At 44.3% G+C, this 25,840-nt stretch overlaps 1 protein-coding gene across 1 annotated transcript in view; it reads left to right on the top strand.

The window, feature by feature from the left end:
* adamts17 (ADAM metallopeptidase with thrombospondin type 1 motif, 17) overlaps positions 1-25,840 on the top strand; it is a 357,749-nt gene that overhangs the window by 210,011 nt on the left and 121,898 nt on the right. Inside the window, 3 exon segments of the mRNA XM_052040638.1 lie at positions 5,358-5,459; positions 18,836-18,981; positions 22,345-22,511. Of these exon segments, the coding sequence (XP_051896598.1) occupies positions 5,358-5,459; positions 18,836-18,981; positions 22,345-22,511 (415 nt within the window).

The raw sequence follows: 25,840 nt of genomic DNA on the forward strand, positions 1-25,840 counted from the left end.
TTCCTTCCTCCCGGCAGGTTTTAATGGCTAGCCTTGCTGTGGTACACATGACAGAAAATAACTATTGCATCGTTGTTTCCAACTCATTGCCACATGTTGGACCTGATTGTGTAGGAACGTACTGAAGTGGGCATTTACTTGAAGAGGAAGCAATGCCAGACCATGGGTAAAACAGGAGGCATCTGCACAGCCCTTAGGCAGTATAGTGGCGCAGCCAGTAGAGACACTGCCTCAAAAGTGCCAGAGACCCAGGTTCAATCTGTGTGAAGTTTGCATGTTCCACATGGGTGCTCCAGTTTCCTCCCACATCCCAAAGGTATGCAGGTTGGTAGGTTAATTGGCTGCTGTAAATTACCCCTGGTGTATGTGATTGGTAGAATCTACGGGCAGTTGAGGAGAGTGTGGGAAGAATGAAAAAAAGTATTAGTGTAAATGTGTGGTTGGTGATTGGCATGGACTCACGGGGCTGATGCGCCTATTTCCCTGCTGTATGTCTCTATGAATCTATGACTTCATAACTTATATTCTCACTGCAGGCAAATGACATAACTGCAAAGTAGAAGTCTGTCCTGATGGTAGAATTGCTTCAGATCAGCTGCAGCTTTAGCTCCTTCTGCAGCCACAGTGCAAGTTGTATATAACTCATTGAGCACAACGGTGATTGAGTACATATGCATGGGTTACAGTTACAATATCCCTTTCCTGGCAAAGAGCCTTGAACACAAGAAGCTCTCATCAGGGAAACTCAAAACCTGCAGTCTATTCTTTTCTTTCGAAACTTCTGGATATTAGCTGTGGTGGAGCAGGCAGTATATAGCTGGACCAGGATGAGCAGATTCTGGCATAGCTGTTTTGTCATTGAAGAACTGAGCTGACAGGGTGAGGGGTTCGTTCCCTGAAGTTTTAATTCGCTCCACTGGAAAACCAGTTTGTCTGAAAGCCTACTTAAAGGAATTAATGTGCTACGACAGGCAGTGAGGTGAAGTGATGAGGTGGGCGGATATAAAGTCCCGCAGAACAGAAACTTGTTGATTGCTTCAGTCTAACTCCTGCTACATTTTTATAGTGCCCCTGACATCAGGTTTCCTGAACTCCTGACTGTCGGTGAAGAGCTTTTGAAATAACATCACCTTGTGTAATAGATGAAGTGTGTCAAACAGTTTCTGCAGTAGCAAAGAGGTAAAGATTGTCAACACCAGGGAATTCCAGTGTCATTGGATATTCCACATTAGAGGTGGGGTGCCGTTAATATGGTGACCAGACTGTACTTCCTCTGCTCTCCATCTGGGTGGGACCACATTACCTGATTTCATTGTTATCTATCCACTCACAGTCAGAGATTTTCCTGCATTGGCTGCTCCTCTGCTGCCCACACCCTTGCTGATGGGGCCCCAAGGATCTATCATTTGGCATGCTCCTGTTTCTCATTTACATTCTCCCCGAGCTGTTGCATCAGAAAACACTGAGCAAACTAATGACTCTCAGATTTATCCCATCACCATTTATCTCCCTTGTGTAATCTGCCCACCAAGTTGCCAGACTGCTTATCTGAGATCCATTTATGAATAGACCATAAGCTGTAGGAGCAGAATTAGGCCATTCGGCCCATCAAGTCTGCTCTGCCATTCAATCATGGCAGATTTTTTTAACCCCATTCTCACGCCATCTCCCCGTAACCCTTAACCCCCTTACCAATCAAGAACTTATCAATCTCTGCCTTGAATACACCCAATGACTTGGCCACCACAGCCCTCAGTGGCAACAAATTCCACAGATTCACCACCCTCTGGCTGAAGAAATTCTCCTTATCTCAGTTCTAGAGGGAGTTCCCTTTATTTTGAGGCTGTGCCCTCAGATCCTAGACTCTCCCACTACTGGAAACATCCTCTCCATGTCCCCTCTATCCAGGCCTTTCAGTATCCAGTAGGTTTCAATGAATGTAGAAAAGTTTCCACCAAATAACTAATGAGATGGTGAAGCCACTCTGTTCAGCGCCAGGACCTCATTTACTTGACCAATGATCCTATCAGGAATGGGATAGATCAAGTAACTACAGACCAGTCAGCATAACATCACTGATGGACAAATTTTTGGAAAAAATCTGACGGACAGCAGGAAACAACATCTGGAAAGGTCAGGTTAATCATGAACTGGCAGCACAGATTTTTCAGGAAAAGTTGTTCTGAACAATAATGTTTATGGGTGATAGGGAGGGTCAATGAGGGCAGCAAACTTGATGTTGTCTTCATGGACATTAGTGAGGCATGTGAATATACCACACGACAGGTTGATTGAGGAACTGAAAACCCATAGGATTGAAAGGAAAATGAACTAAAATTGGCTCAGTGGCAGAAAGGAAAAGTTAATAGTTCACATGTGTTTTAGAGACTCAGTGTTGTGTGCAGTGGGATTTTGGAAGGCTGTTTTGTGATATAGATAAATGATATGATCTTAAATTTTGAAGCCATGATTAACAGTTTGCCAGGATGCAAAGAACTACCCATGTGCTTGACAGTGTAGAAGAAAGCCTGCAAGAGAGAAAGAGAGATCAGTTTTTGGATATTAGAGGAGCAGAGGGATATGGGATTAGTGCAGGGAAGTGACGCTGAGGTGACAGTTCAGCCATGATCCAATTGAATGGTGGAGTGGTGGAAGGGGCTAACTGGCCTAGTGTTTTCAGATGTTAATGGACCTTCTAGGTTAGCGTTAATGTGGCAAACAGAATTTAACTGAGAGGTTGTACATTCAGGTGGGGCAAACAGGACACAATGAATGTAGGGTCAGAGGGACACTGGGGTGCATGACCAAAGACTCCTAAAGATAGCAATACAGGTGTTACCTGGTGTATATTATCTGGTCATCGGCATTTGATTGTTTGTGGGATCTTGTTGTGTACAAATTAATTAAAATAAGAAATAGAAGCAGGAGCAGGCCATTCAGACATTTAGTAAGATCATGGCTGATCATTTACCTATTGAATGGTCCCTTTGTACGATAAGATGGACTCTTGATTTCAGATCTACTTCGTCATAGCTTATCGCACCTTATTGTCTACCTGCACTGTACCTTCCCCATAGCTGTGACATTATATTCTGCATTCTGTTATTGCTATTTCCTTGTGCTACCTCAGGGTACTGTTGTAATGAAATGATCTGTATGCATGGCATGTAAAACAAAGTTTTTCACCGTACTCGGTACCTGCAACAATAATAAGCCAATTTACCAGGTTACCTCAGCGCCACTTTCCTGCACTAACTCCATATCCCTCTATATCTCTGAAAAATTGTTTGAATATACTCAACAGCAGACCCTTTGTAGCCTCTTGGGTAGAAAATTCCAATGATTCCCCACTCACTGGCTGGAAATATATTTCTTCAGCTCGGTCCTGAATGGCCAACCCCTTATTTTGAGACCCCTTATTTAGGGTCAGTTCAAGTATTGAAATGGAATATAAAACAAGACTCAAATCTCCTAGAATGTCATAAGTTCCCATTTGGTTTGCTCATGTCCCTCAGAGAAGGAAAGTGCTGGTAATACCTGGTCTGATCTAAATGTAACTCCAGGTCCACTAAAGTGGTTGACTCTCTACTGCCTCCTCAGTTCAGGGCTAATTAAGTATGAGAGTGACATCAACATCTTATGAAGAACTACATGAAAAATATTAGCTGCCACACTTCCTATGTACAACAGTGCTTTCACTTCATTGTTTGTTCCATGGTTCAACCATTCTGGGGTCCTAGAAGGGACTTTATATATTCACATCCTTCCACTTCTCCATCCTTCAGGAACATGGTCTGTGATATTAATGATCTGTGCCACTTCTATGAAGTATTCGGGCTCCTTGCCTGCTGGAACCTGTGTGCTAATGCCATGAAAATACTAGTACACAGCCAGAAGTTGTGTAATGTTTCTCGAGGTTACGACAGGAACAACCAGAATTGAGCATCAACCAGGTGAACAGATTCTGAAACTGAAACCTGAGAGGCAGCCGGCAGTCAGGCTGAAGATGCTTGAAGAAGAGTTTCTCTTTCATTTTGTGGTCCTGAGGAGATGGGTGCCTTCTGCAAGCCCTGTAAATCCAGCTCTTGTTTCACCTTGTTACACACCTTCCATTCCAGGCTGAGTCACCCCCAGAGCCTGCTATCCCCATTGCTCATATGATCTGAGTGTCAAGAGTTGTCTGAACCTCACACTGGGTGGTGGTCATTGGGTGATGGTCATTGGATGATAGTCATTGGGTGGTGGTTATTGGGTGACAGTCACTGGATGGTGGTTATTGGGTGATGATCATTGGATGGTGGTTATTGGGTGATGCTCAATGGGTGATGCTCATTGGATGGTGGTCATTGGGTGGTGGTTATTGGTGATGGTCATTAGATGGTTGTCATTGGGTGATGGTCATTGGTTGCTGGTCACTGGGTAATGGTCATTGGGTGGTGGTTGCTTGCTGGTGGTCAGCAAGTTCTGTCTCTCAGTTACCTGATGTCTTCTTGGGTTGATCCCTGGCACCCTGTTGCCTCGTACTGTGCAATAGTGCTGTTAGTTGCAGTTGTGCTTAAAAGAGAGTTGTGGACACAGCTCAGCACATCACAGAAACTAGCTTCCCCTCCATGGACTCTATCTACACTTCTCGCTGCCTCAGTAAAGCAGACAACATAAACAAAACCCCCACCCACCCTGGACATTCTCTCTTTTGCCCCTCCTATCAGGCAGAAGATACAAAAACCTGAAAGCACATACCACTAGGCTCAAGGACAGCTTTATCCTGCTGTTATAAAACTATTGAACGGTTCCCTAGTACGATAAAATGGACTCTTGACCTCATAATCTACCTCGTTATGGCCTTACAACTTATTGTCTACCTGCACAGCACTTTCTCTGTAACTGTAACACTTTATTCTGCATTCTGTTATTGTTTTCCCTTGTACATCTCAATGCACTGTCGTAATGAAATGATTTGTATGGATGGCATGCAAAACAAAGATTTTCACTGTACTCTGGTACATGTGACAATAATAAACCAATTTACCAACTGCAGTGGCTGTGAAGAGAAAATCAGAAGTTGCTTTTTGTTCAGTGCGAATATTACGGGATATGAAACTGAAGTGAGTGGCTGGAGTTAAGATGCTTATTAGCCAAGGTCCAATGAAGTGATGCAACATGTCCCCTGTCCCTGGGTTGTGGAGATTCTAATCATCTGTGACCAACAATCAAAACTATTTGCATTTGCAGATATTCAGTTGTTCTTGGAGAATAGGAAATTGTATTTAAAAGTCTGATATCTGTTTCTGTTTAACAACAGATTTGAGATATGACATAGCCCTCACCTCTAACCATTGAATCTCCTTTTATTTTAGCATTTGATGTGTTCGGGCCTCTGGTGTCTGGTGGAAGAAGACCTACCGTGTAAAACAAAATTGGATCCTCCGCTAGACGGCACAGAGTGTGGTGTTGACAAAGTGAGTCAAGGTCCACTAATGTTCCATTAGACCTGGTGTTCCCGAGTATTGGTGTGAGACAGCCATAGATTTAACATTAGCCAATCACGCCCTGCCATCCTATTCCAGAAAACCTGGCAGAGTGGGCGTGTTGGAGAGAACAAGCTGCTAGTTGTTTAGAAAATGATTTTCCCATCTGATCTTTCCCACGTGTGTTCTTTCAAATCTTTCTTGCAGCCCACCTTCCCTTGTGTCCTGTTCCAGTTTCTTCCTGTTGCTGTTCTGTTTGAGGGAACATGCCCATACCCCTGTCCTCCCTCCCACTGTCCACAGCACTTGGTTGGTGGTCGCCATCAGCTTTAATCCGACAACTTTTCACACAATTTTCACCTTACTCCTACTTCCTGCTCCTGCCCCATGTATCTCTACTGGTTGCTGGTTTCTCACCTGATCATGAACTTACTCCGCCATTCTAGAAAACTTAAGAGGAAGAAGAACTCCAATTAAATTAATAGTTCAAGCTGAAAAGCTGGTATTTGCCCCCAAAACCCAGGATGATGAAAAACAGATGCCACTGTTGGGCAGGAGGTACAGAAGCCTGAAGTCCCACACCACCAGGCTCAGGAACAGCTACTCTCCTACAACCATCAGGTTCTTGAACCGACCTGCACAACCCTAACCCTACCTCAGCAACGGAACAGTACGGACCACTTCCAACTACCTTTGGTCTTGTCTCCAATTGTGTCCTTTTTTTGCACTAATGTCTTGTTTTTGTACGGTCTTTTTTTTTCCCTTTCTTCATTGTCTTGTATAATTTATCTACAATTTATGTTTTGTGTGTTATCTGTACCTACGTGCCTGTGATGCTGCTGCAAGCAAGTTTTTCATTGCACCTGTACCTTACCATACTTGTGTACATGACAATAAACTCGACTTGACATGGATGTCTTCCTGGCCTTTGGCCCTGCTGCTTCTCCCAGTGTCAGGCCCCAGCTCCTGCCTCACAATCATAGAGTCACAAAGTCATTTCGCTCATCTGCACTGATACAGCGTAACCACATTATGACCATATCTTCCTATGCCTTACTTATTTAAATGTCTATCTAAAGGCCTCTTGAGCATAGTGATTATATCTGATTCCACCATCTCCTCTGGCAGTGTGTTCCAGATATCAACCACTCTCTGTATAAAAGCTCACTCCTCTTACCTCTTGTTTTTGATACCACTTCCATGGGAAAAAGATTTTGACTATCTTTGACTATAATATATTCTTTTAAATTATGCATAATATTTTATTATATATTATATCTGTTTAGACTGTAATATATTATAAATTATATATTGCATCTTCTCGTGAATGTTGCTCTCAGGCTTGGCTCTCAGGAGCTACCACGAGGGGCCCATGTGGCGACATGCCCACAGAATGCACTGGGCATTGCGTCAATTTTGCCAAAGTTGGACTGAAATTCCACACAAGAAAACCCTACAATAATCCTCATGAATCATCCCTGAAAAGCAATGTAATTGATGATTAAAACTTCAAATTGGTGCGGGTTTGCAACAAAACAAGACATTCTTCCACTTGGTAATTTCTGCAGCAACAGGACAGATAAATTGATTAATTTAATGCTGTTCGTCTTAATTTTCAAATGGCTACACTTGAGTGCAGGATTCTTGTGAGTGCAGATGGCTGAGCTAATGAATCCCTTTTGAGAGAGTTGGTGGACACAGGGACTCTGGATGCAGGGACTACTGAACTTGCAAAAAGGATTCTGGCTAGTTTGAAGTAACTTAAAAACAGAAAATGGTGGTAAACCTCAACAGGTCAGACAGCAGCTGTGGAATGAGAAATGGTCAAGGTTTGGGATCTGTGACCCTTTGCCAGAACTATTTCAAACTTAGGGTGTCTACAGTTTGTTTGACTTTCATTTGGAAGTAACCCAAGGTATGTACACTTAGCATTCCACTGTTTCTTAAATTCTGCCCAGATTGAGCTATCATTTGTGAAGAAATCCCACGGAATGCAGGCTGTGACCTCTTTGGGTCAGTAACTGCCTCTGATAAACCATAAGAGCATCAGTAAGGCAGTGTGTGTGAAAGGGAGAGGGTGGCACTTGGAAGTGATATGACCAGATATGACCTTCTGCATGTAGTGCAGATTATTCCAGTGATCTCCTGGTTGTCACTGTATCTCCGCTCCCAGTAAACTTGAGCTTGTTTAAAACTTTACTGCTTGCGTCCAAACTCACAATCAGTCCTGTTCACCCAACGCATTCCCAACAGCCCCTTTTCAGTCAAATTTTGTTCTTTGCCCTAATATCACCTCATGTGTCAAACTTTGTGAAGAATTTTGGGCCAATCTATAACAGCAATGGTGCTTCTTAAGTGTAATTGTTCTTGCACTAACAGTTGTCTAAGGTGTTATGAGTGAGCAGTCTGGAATTGCAGGAGGCAAGAAGTGCAGATGTGCAGGCAGTAAATAGACCAGTGAATCTTTAAAAATTATTTAGTCTGTGAGAAAGCAGAGGGAATTGAAGATTAGCTCTTTATCAGCTGCAGGGGTAAGTACAGAGGTAATCGATCCAGTGCATTAGTACATGGGAGGGGGGGAGCCTTTCTCCACTGGAACTAGTTTAAAATGATCACGTGGGTACCCACTCCCCCAGCTTCTTACACTTGGGCTGAACGGTAAGAAAATAAAGAACAAGAGCAAGGGTTAGCTGTTTGGCTCTTTGAACTTGCTTCACCTTTCCACAAGATCTTGGCCTTAGCTCCACTTACCTGCCTGACCCTTGTAAACTTTGACTCCCCTTTAGGCCAAATACCCCTCTCTATTGGGCCTGAATATATTCAGTAACTCAGTCTCTGCACCTTTCTGGGTAGAGTATTCCAAAGGTTTGCAAACCTCCGAGAGAAGAAATTCCTCTTCGTATCATGTGAGCAGATGGTGGCTCTCTCCCACATTCCAGAGCGGTCACTCACAGCCCAAGAGACAGTGGTGGACATGGTGGGGAACGGAGAATAGGCAGACAGAAGGCAATGAAGTTTTGAACAGATGCACCAGTACTGAAGACCTGGAAAAGTGAGAACTCAGAAGGTGACCACCAGGAAAACCAGGCAGACATTTCCCAAGGAAGGGAATTGTTGCATTGGCAGGGAGACACAAGAGACTGCAGATGCTGGAATCTGGAGAAACAACCAATCTGCTGGAGGAACTCAGTGAGTTGAGCTGCATCCATAGGGGGAAAGGAATCATGAATGTTTCGAGTTGGAACACTGCATCAGGAAAGCACTGCATGGTGAGAAGTTGTGTGGGCAGGGACATCTTTATAGTCACAGCTGCTTCATCCTGACCTAAGTGGTGACAGGAGAAGAGGTATATTGGAGTAGGTCCAAAAGATTTTGAAGAGCAGCCAGAGACAGAGTGAGGAAAAGGATTGTGGCCCTGTAGGAAGGGTTATTAATGTGCAGAGACTCAGGGTTGGGATTACCTTCAGTGATAGAAGTATGTGTATGACTGGAGAGATGGTGCAGGGGGCAGCACAGTGGTGCAGCTGCCTCACGGCTCCAGTGACCTGGGTTCAATCCTGACCTCAGGTGCTGTCGGTGTGAAGTTTACACATTCTCCCTGGGTTTCCTCTGGATGCTGCCTGTTCCTTCACACATCCTAAAGACATGTTGGTTGGTAGGTTATTCTGCCTAAATGTGGGGGTAAGTGGTAGAATCTGGGAAGGTGTTGAAGGGATGTAGGGATAATAAATTGAGATTAATATAAATGAGTACTTGATGGCCAGCCCAGATTCAGTGGGCCAAAGGGCCTGGTTCCGGGCTGTATGGCTTTATGACTATAGCTCAGGTTCCCCGGATGCTGACCCTGGACTGGTCTGTACAAATCTGAACAAAACTGGGAATAATGTTCTTCATTTAATTTTCACCATAGCTGGGTTTTAAACTAACAGAGCACTAACACTAGGAAATTACCTAAATGAGGAAGGAAAAGAGGTCAGAGGTAGGGAAGGTCAAAGAGCAAAATAGATCAGAAGGAGGGTAGAGAAAAAGAGATTAAGATCGACAGAGGGAAGGAGGTTTGAGTTTTTTGAAGTACAAAATACATTGTGAATAAAACAAGATTTATGTGTTAACCATGCTATGTTGGTGGTATAATATAACTTCAGGAACAGAAGCATCACACAGGATAGGACAACATACAACACAGAACAGTACAGCACAGGAACAGGCCCTGCGACCCATAATGTCTGCGCTGAACACAACACTGACCTAAACTAAATCCCTTCTGCCTGCACATGATCCATATCCCTCCATTCCCTGCATATTCATGCGTCTATCTAAGAGCCTCTTAAATGCCACTATCATATCTGCTTCCACCATTACCCCTGGCAGCGCATTCCAGGCACCTACCACTCTCTATGTAAAAAAAATCTGCCCTGCCCATCTTCCTTAAACTTTCCCCCTCTCACCTTTAATACATGTCCTCTAGTATTTGACGTTTCTTCCCAGGAAAAATGATTAACATAAGAACATAAGAAATAGGAGCAGGAGGAGGCCATCTGGCCTGTGGAGCCTGCTCCGCCATTCCATAAGATCATGGCTGATCTAGCTGTGGACTCAGATCCACCTACTGCCTTTTCCCCATAACCCTTAATTCCCTCGCTATGCAAAAATTTATCTAACTGTGTCTTAAATATATTCAATGAGGTAGCCTCTACTGCTTCCTTCAGAGAATTCCACGGATTCACTACTCTCTGGGAAAAGTAGTTTCTCCTCATGTCTGTCCTAAGTCTATCCCCCCAAATCTTGAGGCTATGTCTCCTAGTTCTAGTCTTACTTACCAGTGGAAACAACCTTCCTGCCTCTATCGTATCTATCTCTTTCATAATTTTATATGTTTCTATAAGATACCCTCTCATTCTTCTGAATTCTAGCGATTATAGTCCCAGGCAACTCAATCTCTCCTCATTGGCTAACTCCCTCATCTCCAGAATCAACCTGGTGAACCTCCTCTGCACCGCCTCCAAAGCCAGTGTATCTTTCCTCAAGTAAGGAGACCAGAACTGCACGCAGTACTCCAGGTGCAGCCTCACCAGTACCCTGTACAGTTGCAGCATAACCTCTCTATTCTGACTGTCTACGCTTCTCATAATTTTGCAAACCTCTGTAAGGGCTCCCCTCAACCTCTGCCACTCCAGAGAAAAAATCCAAATTTGACCAACTTCTCCTTATAGTTCACACCCTCTAATTGAAGCAACATCTAGGTAAACCTCTTCTGTACCCTTACCAAAGCCTCCACATCCTCCCTGTAATGGGGCGACCAGAAATGCACATAATACTCCAAATGTGGCCTAACCAGTTTTATACAGTTGCAACATGACCTCCTGACTTTTATACTCAATGCCCTGACCAACGAAGGCAAGCATGCCATATGCCTTCCTTACCACCCTATCTACTTGCATGGCCACTTTCAGGAGCTATGGACTTGGACCCCAAGATTCCCCTGTACATCAATGCTGTTAAAGGTCCTGCTAGTAACTGTATACTTCCCCCTTACATTTGACCTCCCAAAGTGCAACACCTCACACTTGCCTGGATTAAACTCCATCTGCCATTTGTCTGCCCATATCTATCACTGATCTATATACGGTAGTGTAGGGGGCAGGCATGGTAGTGTAGCGGTTAGCGTAACGCTATTACAGCGCCAGTGACCCGGGTTCAATTCTGGCCACTGTCTGTAAGGAGCTTGTACGTTCTCCCTGTGTCTGCGTGGGTTTCCTTCCGGGTGCTCAGGTTTCCTCCCACATTCCAAAGACGTACGGGTTAGGAAGTTGTGGGCATGCTGTGTTGGCGCCGGAAGTGTGGCGACACTTGCGGGCTGCACCCCAGAACACTCTACGCAAAAGATGCATTTTACTTTGTGTTTCGATATACGTGTGACTAATAAAGAAATCTTATCTTATCTTATCCTGCTATATCCTTTGACAACCTTCTTCACTGTCTACAACTCCACCAATCTTTGTGCCCTCTGCAAACTTACTAACCCACCCATCTACATTTTCATCCAAGTCAGTGATCCCTGCAGAACACCACAAGTCTCAGACCTCCAGACAAGATTGGAAGAGTTTCAAAATGGTTTGATTTATGGTGGTGTCATTGAAAAAAGTTCATAACAGCACTGGAAAAAGGCTGGGCCATGTGGATTCTAGAACAAGGGAAAAATCTTATAATTAAGGCTATGCTGTCTCAGGGTAAAATCAGGAAGCTTCTCTCCACAGATGCCGCTTGGACTGCTAAGTATTTTCAGCATTTTTGGTTTGATTTTAGCTTTTTGGTGTGCTTTATGGAAATGAAATCTGGAGCTGACATTTCTTGAGCCAGTAGGCTCTGGTTACCCAACTTCTCCTTCCCACGCATCTTAGGTAACAGGGAGAGGCATTTGCAATTTTGTCTTCCCCACCCCTCTGGCCAACGAGGTCTTTGGGGTGTCCTCTGCTCAGTTGCATTGTGGAAGCCCTCTCCGCCCTCTACAAGTGGTTCAAGAATGCAGCTGGCCACCTTGCCACCTCCAGCTTCTCAAGGATAGTTAGGGTTGGGCAACAAATGCTGGCCCTTCCAGCAATGTCCACAGTCTACAGATGAATAGGAAAAAGTCCTCTGGATGACAAGACTTCCCTGCCCTGCCACCTGCCCACAGAGATCCACAGGACTCTGAACCTGGATGGAATTCAAAAGTCACAAGTGGACAGGAGAGCTGGCAGGCTATCAGGAATGTTGCTCCCCACCAGCCCCTTGCAAGGGTACAAGAGTCACAGTGTTATAGAGTCAAAGAGTTGCATAGCACAGAAACAGACCCTTCGGCCCATCGTCTCTATTCTGACCTTTTCCCCATCTACGCTAATCCCATTTGCCTATATTAGGACTGTATCCTTCTGTGATTTGCTTATTTAAGCGCCCATCTAAATACCCCTCAAACATAGTAATTGTATCTGATTCCTCTGGCAGCACTTCCAGATATCAACCACTCTGTGTGTAAAAGGCTTTCACGATTACATTTGTGAAAGAAGTGAAGCAGACTATCACCGTAAACTGCTCACTTGACCGTCTTCCTATAACATTAAACCCTCCTTCAGGAGCCGCAGTGTTTGTTGCCAGAGAGGCTGGGAGTCCACTGCCTGCCAGCATTCTCTCCTGATCATTATCCCTGTTGGATCCTAGAACACCACTGGGTATGGGCCAAGTTACCTCTGGTAGTCATGAGATGGAGTAAAGCCAGATATCTGCAGGCAGCCCTGAGCTGAACATAAGAAGCAGCATCACTCCACATGAGATGATCCAGATTAAATGAGAAGGATGGGTTGGAAAGGAAGAGTATGATAAGAGCATGTGGACAGTGAAGATTAGATTTTCAGCAGAGAAACAAAGGACTGCAGATGCTGGAATCTAGATGAAAAACACTATGATGCTGGAGGAACTCAGCAGGCCAGGCAGCATCCTTTGGAGAAAAGCAGGCAGTCAACGGAAGGGCAAACATACATTTGCTCATTGCGGCCAAAAAGTTCTGTTTTAACTTCATCAGTCCACAGGACTTGTTTCCAAAATGCATCAGGCTTGTTTAGATGTTCCTTTGCAAACTTCTGACGCTGAATTTTGTGGTGAGGACGCAGGGAAGTTTAGAGAAAAAAGGGTGCAGAATTTCATGAAAAGAACACCTCTCCAACTGTTAAGCAAGGGGGTGGATCGATCATGCTTTGGGCTTGTGTTGCAGCCAGTGGCACGGGGAAGATTTCACTGGTAGCGGGAAGAATGAATTCAATTAAATACCAGCAAATTCTGGAAGCAAATATCACACCGTCTGTAAAAAAGCTGAAGATGAAGAGGATGGCTTCTACAACAGGATAACTATCCTAAACACACCTCAAAATCCACAGTGGACTATCTTAAGAGGCACAAGCTGAAGGTTTTGCCATGGGCCTCACAGTCCCCTGACCTAAAAATCATCGAAAATCTGTGGATAGACCTCAAAAGAGCAGTGCATGCAAGACGGCCCAAGAATCTCACAGAACTAGAAGCCTTTTGCAAGGAAGAATGGGTGAAAATCCCCCAAAACAAGAATTGAAAGACTCTTAGCTGGCTGCAGAAAGCGTTTACAAGCTGTGATACTTGCCAAAGGAGGTATTACTAAGTACTGACCATGCATGGTGCCCAAACTTTTGCATTGGGCCCTTTTCCTTTTTTGTTATTTTGAAACTGTAAAAGGTGGAAATAAAAAAGTAATCTTGCTTAAAATATTGAAGAAATGTGTCATCTTTAACTTTATGCCTTTTGGAAATCAGGTCATCTTTTACTTGCTTAGCTATTCACAGTAGCAGAAATTTTGACCAGAGGTGCCCAAACTTTAGCATGCCACTGTATGGTAATTCAGGCTGGCTGCTTTTACCTTGCCTGGCACTTCCATTGTAGTCTGCAGTGTTGTCTGAACATTTGCTAATGATTGGAGTCAGCAGTGGAAGGCTTGGCAACCTCTCTCCACCTCTGCACCATGGTTCTCCTTGGTCTGAGGTGAGCTCCCTTCCATGACTGTAGGAAACCTCCACACCAGGGACAAAGCTGCACTAACTCTGATGGCCCCTGTAAGTTCACATTTCCCCTTGTTCTTCATCTGAGACGAAGGACGTTCTATGTCTGTCATATAGTCATAGAGTTGTACAGCACAGAGACAGATCCTATGACCCATCATATCCATGCCACCATTGTACCTGCCTGCACTCATCCCATTTACTGGTATTGGGCCCATGGCCTTAGTGCCTTGGAGATGATCCATTTGATATATCAGCAACTAGAGTAATAGTTATAACAGCACAGAACAGGCCCTTCTGCCCATCTCGTCCATGCCGAACAAGTTACCTACCTGAGCTAGTCCAATTTGCCTGCATTTGGCCCATGTGCCTCTAAACCTTTCCTATCCATGTACCTGTCTAAATGTTTTGTAAATGTTGCAGTTGTACCTACCTCTACCTCTTCCTCTGGCAGCTCGTTCCACATACCCACCACCCTCTGTGTGAAAAATTGCCCCTCAGATTCCCTTTAAATTTTTCCCCTCTCATCTTAAGCCTATGCCCTTTGGTTTTAGACCCCACCACCCTAGGAAAAAGACTGTGATCGTCCATCTTATCCATGCCCCTCATGATTTTATATACCTCTAAAAAAAACCCAACCAATCCAGTCTGTCCTTATAACTCAAGTCCTCTAGTCTCGTTAAATCTTTGTGAATCTTTCTGTACCCTTTCCAGCTTAATGACATTCTTCCTATAGCTAGCCGACCAGAACTGCTCACAATACTCCAAGTGTGGTCTCACCAACATCTTGTAACATGACGTCCCAACTCTTGTACTCAGTACTCTGGCAAATGCCTTCTTCACCACCCAGTCTACCTGTGCTGTACAATGCAACATGGTTACATAACACAATAAGTCATTCCCAAGGTGGATTTTATTATTGCATAAGAGTTTAGGGCAGGTAGACAAGAACATGCTCAAGGAAATGAGTTTTCAGGAGTTTCAAAAGGAGAGGAGAGAGGGAGAGAGGTTTACTGGGACACCTCTGGAGGTTTGGGCTGAGACAGCTGAAGGTAATGGTGGAATAAGACAAATGATAGAAGCTTAACAGACAGAATTGGAGGAGCACTGAGATTTCAGAGGGGTTTAGGGCTGGAGCAGATAGAAAAGGTGGAGACCACGGATGAATCTGAAGGCGACAAGGGGAATTTTAAAATCATATGTTGCTAGACTAGTTGACAATGTAAGTCACCAATGTGAATAGTTATGTGAGTAGTTGGGGAGGTGGGGCAGGTGGCCTTTTCTGATAGGAGCTTTTCTATCAGGAGGTTAAAGCAATTTGGCATGTCCCCATTGACCCTCACCAATTTTTATAAGTGCACCATAGAAAGCATCCTATCCAGATGCATCTTGGCTTGGTATGGCAACTGCTCTGCCCGGGACCACAAGAAACTGTAGAGAGTTGTGGACACAGCCCAGCACATCATGGAAACCAGCCTCCCCTCCACAGAATCTGTCTATACTTCTTGCTGCCTTGGTAAAGCAGCCAACATAATCAAAGACCCCTCCCGCCCTGGACATTCTCTCTTCTCCTCCCTCCAATCGGGCAGAAGATACAAAAGCTCGAGAACACCTACCAGCAGGCTCAAGGATGGCTTCTATCTACTGTTTTAAGACATGTGAACGGACCTCTTGTACGCTAAAAGATGACCTCTTGATCTCCCAATCTACCTGCATTTTATTTGTCTACCTGCACTGTACTTTCTCTGTAACTGTAACACTATATTTTGTATTCTGTTTTCCTTTTTACTACCTCGATGTACTTATGTATGGAATGATCTGTCTGGATGGTGCACAAACAGAAGTTTTATACTGTATCTCAGTACATGTGACAATAATAAACCAATTCCAATTCACTCCATAAATTTGAAATATGTTGTGTCATAGTGTGATACAGCACAGAAACAGGCCCTTTGTTCAACACCAACCATTAACCACCCATTTACACTAATCCTACATTAATCCCACTTTTTATTCTCCCCAGATTCCCATCAACTCTTCCCAGATTCTACCGCCCACCTACACACCAGGGGCAATTTACAGTGGGTGTACGGCACAGTGAGATAGTGGCTCTACTAGCTCCACCACTGTGTCAGTCCTCCCAAGGAGAATTTCTGAAGTGGCGACCAAGGAACAGAGTTTCATGTGGGATCGAAATCAATGCCTTTGTCTTCTACCCATTGGAGGAATTTTTTTCTCATTTGTTACAGTATGTAGGGCCAGGAGCAGGAACGTAGGGGCGAGCGATGTCATGGAGAGAACTGCCACTGAGGAAGAGCTGAGTGTATTTTCCCTAAGAACCAGGTTCCTGACCTGGAGCTGAATGCTCTATGCAGATACCCGGCCCATTTTAAGCATAGTTTCCCACCTCCAAATGGGCAGAGTCGCAGTGCCAGATGTTGGGACAAGCAGCAGCTGCCCAGGGTACTGTCCTCGGAAGCTCACTCCAGAATGTGTGGTGGGGACAGCGTCCTTGTGCTGAACTCTTGCCTCTCTCACTCCAAATTCTCTAGCAAGGAAAATGCAAGCTTCAGAGTGTTTGAATAACTTTTAATGCAAACCCTGAGGCCCCGGTTCCTGCGCTCTGCATGTCTGACCCCTGCTGAACCTGTGCCAAGTACAGTCAAGGTTCAGTGATGTCTTTTTAGAGGCCTCTTTAAGGTGGAATTCTGCAGCTGATGTAACAGGGAATCAAATGTAAATTGTCCTTGGCACATGCGACTTATCTTCGCCGAGGCACAGTTTGTCCTACTTTTAGTCGCAGTAACAGTGGGGAAGAGAGAGATGGAGCTTAGAGATTTGGGAATCCTAGCCCACAAATCGATAATAGCCAGTGAAAAGATACAGAAAATAATTATAAAGGTTGATGGAATGCTTAATTCCAGCAAGCAGGATGTTATCTTGCAGCAGAAGAGAGCTCAGGCAAGATCACACCTTGAGTTACTCCAGACTGGCATGTGGCATTTAGCTGCAGATCAGAAACTGGAACCTCAAAGAGAGGAACGGTTTGGTTTGCTTTGCAAAGGAGTTTAATCCAAAACATGAAAATTCACCATCATTGAATCAATACCTGCCACTGGGACTTGGAGGTGGGAAATAGTGTGTGAAGAGCACAAGTCACTCAGAACCAGTTCACACAGCCCTGGGCCCATCACTTCAGTGCCTCTTCTTCAGTGGTAATAAATTTCTTTCTTTGGGAAAAGACGGGGCAGTTCTATCTCACTCCCATCTCTTGACTGCAGCAAAAGTCCAATAATCCAGCACCCTCACGATTCTGGTGGTGCTGGACTAGGAAATTTTCCAGACTATTGGTAATGATAACCAAACATACATTTATTTCACATTTGTACACATTACACCACATTTTCCAGTGAACCCAGGGAGTTCAAAGGAAGCAGAAAATATCCTAGCACTTCAGACCCCAGCTCGGTCGTAAACCCAGCCACGTTCCTGAGCCCTTGTGACTCCAAGTCTAGTCACATACCTGGCCTCACAGTCCAGCCTCCAACCTCAGCTGCAGCTCACATTCTGGACTAATGATGGGATCTCATTGAAACCTACTGGAAACTGAAAGGCCTGGATAGAGTGCATGTGGAGAGGATGTTTCCATTAGTAGGAGAGTCTAGGATCCGAGGACACAGCCTCAGAACAAAGGAGGAATTTCTTCAGCCAGAAGGTGGTGAATCTGTGGAATTTGTTGCCACAGAGGGCTGTGGAGGCCAAGTCATTGGGTGTCTTTATTCAGAAATTGATAGGTTCTTGATTGGTAAGGGAGTTAAGGGTTACTGGGAGAAGGCAGGAGAATGGGGTTGAAAAGAAAATCAGCCATGATTGAACGGTAAAGCAGACTCGATGGGTTGAATGGCCTAATTCTGCTCCTATATCACATGGTGTTATGAGTGAACCAGATGCCGAACCATCAGAAATCCTGAACAACTGGATGCAAGATTTGAAATTCAGTTTGACTCCATGAGGAAAGGCTTTCCTGCGTTAAATATTAGGAATACGGAAGCCAATGCCTTCACCCCATATCACAATTTTTGTTCCACAGTCACTGATTGCATCCCTCACCTTGGCCACTTCCCTACTTTCCAGTAACCTCTTGAGATGTTTCTGTCTGCCAGCTATTAATGATTGGATACCCGCATCATTTTGCTCCTTCTTTCCCCTGTGCATCAATAATTTGTCCTTCAACAAAGTTATATTGCCTGGGAAGAGATCAGCACCAGGTCACCAGAAAGATAACAGGAGCATGGAAGGTTGAATTAGGTTGCACAAGCAGGACTATCCTCAGAAGTTTAGAAGGTTGAAGGGTGACCAAGGTGACAGTTAATAAACTCACTGGCTGTAAAGTGCTTTGGGACGTCCTGAAAGGTGCTCAATAAATGCAACTCTTCATTAAGTTTCCTGCTTTAGGAAAGGATTTCATGCACGAGGGCATCAACAGATGGCAGAAGCAATCATGAGGAGAGAATCAAAGTCAGAGCCAGACCATTTCACAGGGAAAACTGGAAGCACTTTTTCACATAGACGGCCTCGGAAAACTGGCTCCAGTGCCCCAGATATCGAGAGGTGGGCTGGGTTAAGGAGTACAGAAGGTAACAAGGTGTGGGAAGCAAAGGCAGGCGAGGGAGTTTGAGCTGCGACCTGATTAAATGGTGGGGCAGAGTTGAGGATATACGGTCTGATGAGACCAGCACACACGACGCATCTGTAAGCAGCTGGTGTGGCGGTGCAGATTTTAACAATGGCTTTGTCTTGTAATCCAAGTGGTGCAGAGCAGGGGAGTGCGTCAGCAAAACGCCAATCCCCGAGCACGTGGACGGCGACTGGAGCAGCTGGAGCCAGTGGAGTATGTGCAGCCGGACCTGTGGAACCGGAGCCAGGTTCAGGCAGAGAAAATGCGACAACCCTCCGTAAGTTGATTCCACCACAAAGTGCTGCTGTGACTTATTGCTGCGCTGCCTAAGTAGGAGATGGCTGCCTTGGGCGAGGTGCATATGGGAACCCTGAGCCCGGGGCACATGGAGCCAATGTTTCGGTATTCAAACCAGTTGCAATGCAGGAAGCTCCTCCTTCACTTCAATTGTTCTGTAAAACAAAGAATTATCCCATATCCCAATTTCTGTTCCACAGTCACTGATTGTATCCCTCACCTTGGCCACTTCCCTACATTCCAGTAACCTCTTGAGATGTTTCTTGAATCTGTCTGCCAGCTATTAATGATTGGATTCTCACATCATTTTGCTCCATCTTTCCCCTGTGCATCAAGAGTTTGTCTTTCAACAAAATTGTATTGCCTGGGAAGAGATCAGCACCAGGTCACCAGAAAGATAACAGGAGCATGGAAGGTTGAATTAGGTTGCACAAGCAGGACTGTCCTCAGAGGTTTAGAAGGTTGAAGGCTGACCAAGGTGACAGTTAATAAAGTGGTTTGGGATGTCCTAAAAGGTGCTAAATAAATGCAACTCTTCATTACATTTCATGCTTTAAGGAAGGATTTGATGCTCAAATTGCCCTGCACCTTATTGTTTACCTGCTCTGCACTTCTTCTCTAACTGTAACACTACATTCTGCATTCTGTTTTTTTTCCCCTTTTGGACTACCTCAATGTACTGATATATGAAATGATCTGTATGGATGGCATGCAAACAAAAGCTTTTCACTATATCTCAGTACATGTGATAATAATAAACCAATTACCAATTACCAAAGGTCTGGGATCAAGGTTTGATTAGTCATATTGTGAATTTAAATTCTATTTCTGGTTATCTATATTACCATCTTTCCCCTTTCCCTCCCAACGACGTGCATTTCTTTTGTGGGGTAGAAGTGTGCTGAGCAGGCAGGAAGATCACTCAGCTGTTAGTGTCCACAGCAGGGAAAGCTGCACTTCCCATCGCATCACCTGCATATCTCAGTCATCAGTAGCCAGACAACAGCGTCGAGTGATGGGGCTTTGGCTAGAGGTGTGGAGGCTGCAGCACAGGGCACTGCATCAGCTGAAGCCGGGCAGGGGACGTGGATTAAGAACATGATATCCCTGAGAGAATAGTTGGGGCTTCAGTGTTGGCCTGAATCCAGAAGTTCTGGAGGAGAGGGATTTCTGAAGTGGAGGCTACACAGGAAGTCACCTCATGCAAAGGCTCCAGAAAGACTTGATCACCAAATAGATGCTCTCCACTCTATTGCCATGTAAGAGAGCTACAGAGTGTCTCTAAACCCGCACGTACACCACAGACTGTCTCTAAACCCATACATACACTACAGATCTATAAACCCACACATACACTACAGACTGTCTATAAACCTGTACATACACTACAGACTGTGTATAAACCTGTACATACACTACAGACAATCTATAAACTTGTACATACACTACAGACTGTGTATAAACCTGTACACACACTACAGACAGTCTATAAACCCATACATACAACACAGACTGTCTATAAACCTGTACACACACTACAGACTGTCTATAGACATCTGTAGGTCCTACAGACTGTCTGTAAATGTGTATGTGCTCCTGGACAGTCCCTGTAATCAGGTTCTGTGAACTTTCCCTGTTTGGACATCAGCACAATCAGAGGGAAGCCAGCACTGTTGCAAGACTCCCAGTGTTTTTGCTCTATACTGTTTGTGTAAGGTTCTTGGGAATGAGGAGATTGATGTTTCTGATGTACCATTGGCTGTCACCGTCTGATGTACTCCTTCATTCTTTGGCTCCCCATCAGTGGATGCATGTTGATCTGGAAGGAGTGTTGTGCAGATTCACCAGAATGATTCTGGTCCTAACGAGATTATTCAGCCATACATTCATTTATTTTTACTGCCTCTCTGACAGTATAGAGCCCATAACATTTTGATACTCAGTGAGTCCATATCTCCCTACTTCTCAGTGTAGTCCTCACTTTGTACTGTACTCTGAGAGTGAACCTCTGATGGTGCAGTGCTCCCACTGTAATATCTCTGAAGATGCAATGCTCAAACTGTACTGTCTCCCAATAGTATTGAGCTCCCTGTGTACCTTCATTCAGAACTAAGGGAAATCCAGTGTCACAGATGTAAGACAGTGAATAACCCCATTGCATTCAGATTCGGCAGTAAATCCAAAGCCAGGGAAAATTCAGTGTACTGCTCTCAAAAGTGATATTGAGAAATTTCTTTGCGTTGCCACCTCTTTTAACACCCTCCTTTACTGGTAACTAATTATTTTGTTGTCATTATTTACCTTTTATGTTTTATTCCCCTGGAAGCTTTACCCATGTCATTGCATTGGAGGGGGTGCAGAGGAATTTCACCAGGAGGTGCCTGGGATGGAGTGTTTCAGTTATGAGGAGAGACTGGATAGGCTGAGTTTGTCGTCCTTGGAGTGGAGGTAGCTGAGAGGGAAACTAGCTGAGTTCCAGAAAATTATCAGGGGCGTAATGAAGGTACACGATGAGAAACTTTTCCCCTTAGTAAGGCAGTCTAATACAAGAGGGCAGAGATTTGTAGTCAGGAGGAGACTTAGAGAGGATTTAAGGAAGTTTTTTTCACCCAGAAGGTGGTTGAAATCTAGAACATGCTACCTGAGGGGGTGGTGGAGGCAGGGGGTGGTGGACGGAGGGGGTGGTGGAAGGAGGTGGTGGAGGGAGGGGGTTTTGGAGGCAGAGGCAGTCACAACATTGAAGGAATGTTCAGATGCACGCTTGAAATGCATGGCATAGAGAGCCTTAGAAAAAGGGATAGTGTAGATATGTAACTGACAGCTAGCACAGACATGTCGGGCCAAAGGGCCTGATTCCTTGTGTATGATTCTATGTCTATGTATGACATTATGTGTCAGTTTGGTTATGACTTCTCCCCTTCTGAATATGAAATCTGGAGAAGTGATTGCTCCATCAAACAGGAATTAACAGACTCGTGTCAATGTTTGCCTCTGGTATTAGGTGAGACACACGTTGGAAACTCATACAGAATGCCCGTTGGTAAACTGCTGAAATGTAGATTTGGTTTTTAAATTATTGGCGGTGAGTAAGTGAGAGCAGTTACTAAATGACCACTGATTTTTAACATTTGGTTTAATAGAAAGTGGCAAAAAATGGAACTAATGTGTAAATGGATGATTGATGGTCAGCATGGGCTTGGTGGGCCAAATGGCCTGTTTCTGTGCTGTATCTCTCTTTCTATGAGCTTGACATAGTGGAGAAGGTGATTGAGTGGTGCATGATCATTTACATGTGTCTGATTAATCACGGGTTTGATGTTGCTTTGTACCTTGTACTTCCTAGTCCAGGTCCAGGAGGAACAAACTGCCTGGGAGCCAATGTGGAACATAAGGTGTGTGAGAATATACACTGTACCAAAGGATTGCCCAACTTCAGAGATCAGCAGTGCCAGTCCCAAGACAGACAAGGTCAAAAGAAGAGAAAACACTGGACTGCAGTCCTCAATGATGGTGAGCACATGTTAAACCATTTGTCTACTGAATAAAGTCCATGCACAGCTACAGGTTATTGATGAAAAGGCTGTTTAACTTTTAGGTTAGTTTCTCCGCAAATTGCTGAAGATACATTAAATTACATGTTACCCCAAATCACTGCCACACCATCACTGTGTCTCAACACACTTCACGGACAATGATGTGCTTTCGGGGCACAGTCACTGTTGACTTGTAGGCAAATGCAGTTGATAATTTGTACAGAGCAATGTATGACAGAGTAATGGGACAATCAACCAGATATTCTGTTTTGGTGGTGGTGTTTGAAGAAGGAATGCCTATTAAGATATGGAGAAAACTCTCCTCCTTTTCAAAAGTGTGATGGGATCATATGTATCTACTCAAAGAGATTAATGAAATCCAAAAACTTTGGACAATGTGGCACCCACTTGTGTCCTGAAGTGGTGCTTGAATTAAGATCAGCCAAGTTGTAGATAAGGTTGAACTACACCAAATGGTCTCAGTTACATAGTACATGCCAAGTGATATATTAAAATGTGCAAAATGGCCACACCATCCAAAAGTCTTCCATCTACAGGAGGAATAGAGACATAGAACACTGTGAGATTCCAATGCGTGAAGCAGCAGTTAAAGCAATAAAGGAGAATCTGTCTTTGGAAGAAAGATTCTATCCTATCTCTGCACCCAGCAGAGGGTCTCCTCTCAAGCAGGTCTTGCTTGCAGATACCTTATGCAGTTTGGAACCCCTGTGTTTTATTAAATGACAACATTCAATATTACCAACCTAATCTGGTGTCAAATGTGGACATCTGTCATGGTGAGAAGACATATTTGCAGATGTAATATAAAAATAATTGACGAAGTGAGAAGCGATTGATAACAAGTAATAAATTATGCCAAGCATTTGTAAAACATGAAAGGTTCTTTTAGTCTATAAGCCATACAGCAATTCAGAATCTAGCTTACTGTGCTTTCACTGCAAAGCCTCAAGGCATCCAAATATTTGAGTGGTATTTTCATCTTTGCTGGAAATCAGTGAGGATTGTTCTTAGAGTCCATTGCAGACTTCCACAGGTCGTTGGACTCCAATTAATCATCTGCACAATGGCAAACATTCATTTTATCCTGCCTACTCATAGGAAAAATGGGTATAAGTTATTTAGCCTCTCAAGTCTGTTCAAGCACTAAATAAGGCTATTAACAAAGGTTGATTCCACACCTTTCATCCATTCTCCCACCCATCCCCATACCCTTGACTCTCATAGCCTTGAGATTTCTTTCATTGTCTTCAATATTCTCAATGGCTGATGTTCCACAGACTTCTGTAAGGAATGCATCCCCATTCAGCACCATTTCACAGTCCTATAAGCGTTTTGGGGTCACAGAATGTTGATAGGATGGAAAACAATCACATTATGGGCTTGTGAGTAACTCAGGAATAAACATAATATAACTCAAGAACCCACAGAATATTGCAAGGAATATATTAGCTGAACAAAGAACACCTGCTGGGAACAGCAGGACACATTGGACTATTGTACAGTTGTATAGGGTGGCAGAGTGAGGCAGCAAGTCCAGCAACTTGGTTTCAGTCCTGTCTGCGTGGAGTTTGCACATTCTCCTTGTGACTGTGATAACGTGCAAACTCCGCACAGTTCCCCTGGGCTGTCAGTTTCCTTTCACATCCCAAAGACGTGTCGATTGGTCAGTTAATTGGCTACTGTAAATTACCCCTAGTGTAGGTAGGTGGCAGAAGATTTGGGGTGAGTTGATGGGCATTTGTAAGAGAATAGATTACAGGAAAGTAACTGGGGGAATAGAATTGAAAGCTAGCGTAGAGTTCATGGGCCAAACCATCTCCTTCTATGTTGTAAGGAAATATGAAAGTATGATATGAGAATGTAGGTTTCAGAAAGTCATTTGCAGATGTTATACTAACTGAAACTATTGTTGCTTGGAACTCTAACTTGCTATCAAGAAATGCTATCTGGATCACTGTAGGAGAAACAGGATGTTTGATGACATTCGACAAAAATAGATTTCAGAGTCATAGAGTCTTGGAGAACAGAAACAGGCTCTTTGTTCCACTCTGTCCATGCCGACTATCAAGCACCCATCCATACTAATTCAACTTACCAGCACTCGGTCTGTGACCTAGGTGATTCAAGCACTTGTCTAGATACCTAAGTGTTGTGACAGTCTCTGCTTCCACCAACCCCTCAGGCAGTACGTTCCAGATTCCAACCACACTCTGGGTAAAATTATTCTTCCTCAGATCCCTGCTAAGCCTCTTACTCTTTACTGTAAACCTATTCCTTCTAGTTTTAGACATGTCACATTAGATTCTTCTGCAGGAATGGGGTGTCAATGCTCACGAACCTAGAGACGAGGTAGAAATAACCCCATTGCAATAGCACACAGCCTGGAACTCCACACTTGGTTTGCTTCCAGTAGATTGGGCACCATTGACTTACCAGTGGGAGGAAGGAACAAATAATGCTACTTCAGCACTGGATGTTGAGACAAATATCTTCTCAAATGTATAACACAATGGAAAGACTAATTTTCTCTCTTTATTAAGTTGGCAATAGCTAATATAGAGGAGAAAACAAAAGTGAAGTTGTTGTTTCTGGCTGGTCACCGAGGTATGGGGATGGCCCAGAAAGAGCTCTCGCGAACAGTTAGACTGAGCAATAACATGCTGGAAGAGGTTCTCAAAGCCTTTAAGAATTACTCCAATCCTCCACACAGTGAGACAGTGGACAGACCTTGCAGAGTGTCAAGCCCTGCAGGATTTCAGAGCTGTCCTAAGCCAGAGTTGATGAGTTGGACGATGTGGTGTAGATGGGGAATGGGGTCTCAACAGTGAGTCGTGGTTTTCCTTCCAGAGCCCACACTGAAAGTCTGGACCAAGCTGTCCTGGACTTCTCTCCACCTATCCTGGCTGCTCCCACTTTTCCCACATCTATAATGCCGCCAGCTGCGTGCACTCTGTACTGGAGCTGTGTCAGTAACTCAGGTTTGATCCTGACCTCTGGTGCTATCCATGTGGAGTTTGCACTTTCTCCCTGTGTCCATGTGGAGTTTCTCTGAGTGCTTCAGTTTCCTTCCAGCTGCAGGTTGGTAGATTTATTGGCTACTGTAACATTACATTTAGAGCAGATGGCTGTTGGGAGAATCGGTGGATGTAGAGGGTGGGAGGGGTGTTAATGGGTATGTGAGTGAGAATAGGTTACAGGGAAATAAATGAGGGAATGGGATCATTGGGATTGCTCTGTGAGCCGGCATCGGTTCAAAGGGTTGAATAGCCTCCTTCTATGTCATAA

This window comes from Pristis pectinata, chromosome 28 (genome assembly GCF_009764475.1).
Source record: "Pristis pectinata isolate sPriPec2 chromosome 28, sPriPec2.1.pri, whole genome shotgun sequence".
Taxonomy (NCBI): domain Eukaryota; kingdom Metazoa; phylum Chordata; class Chondrichthyes; order Rhinopristiformes; family Pristidae; genus Pristis; species Pristis pectinata.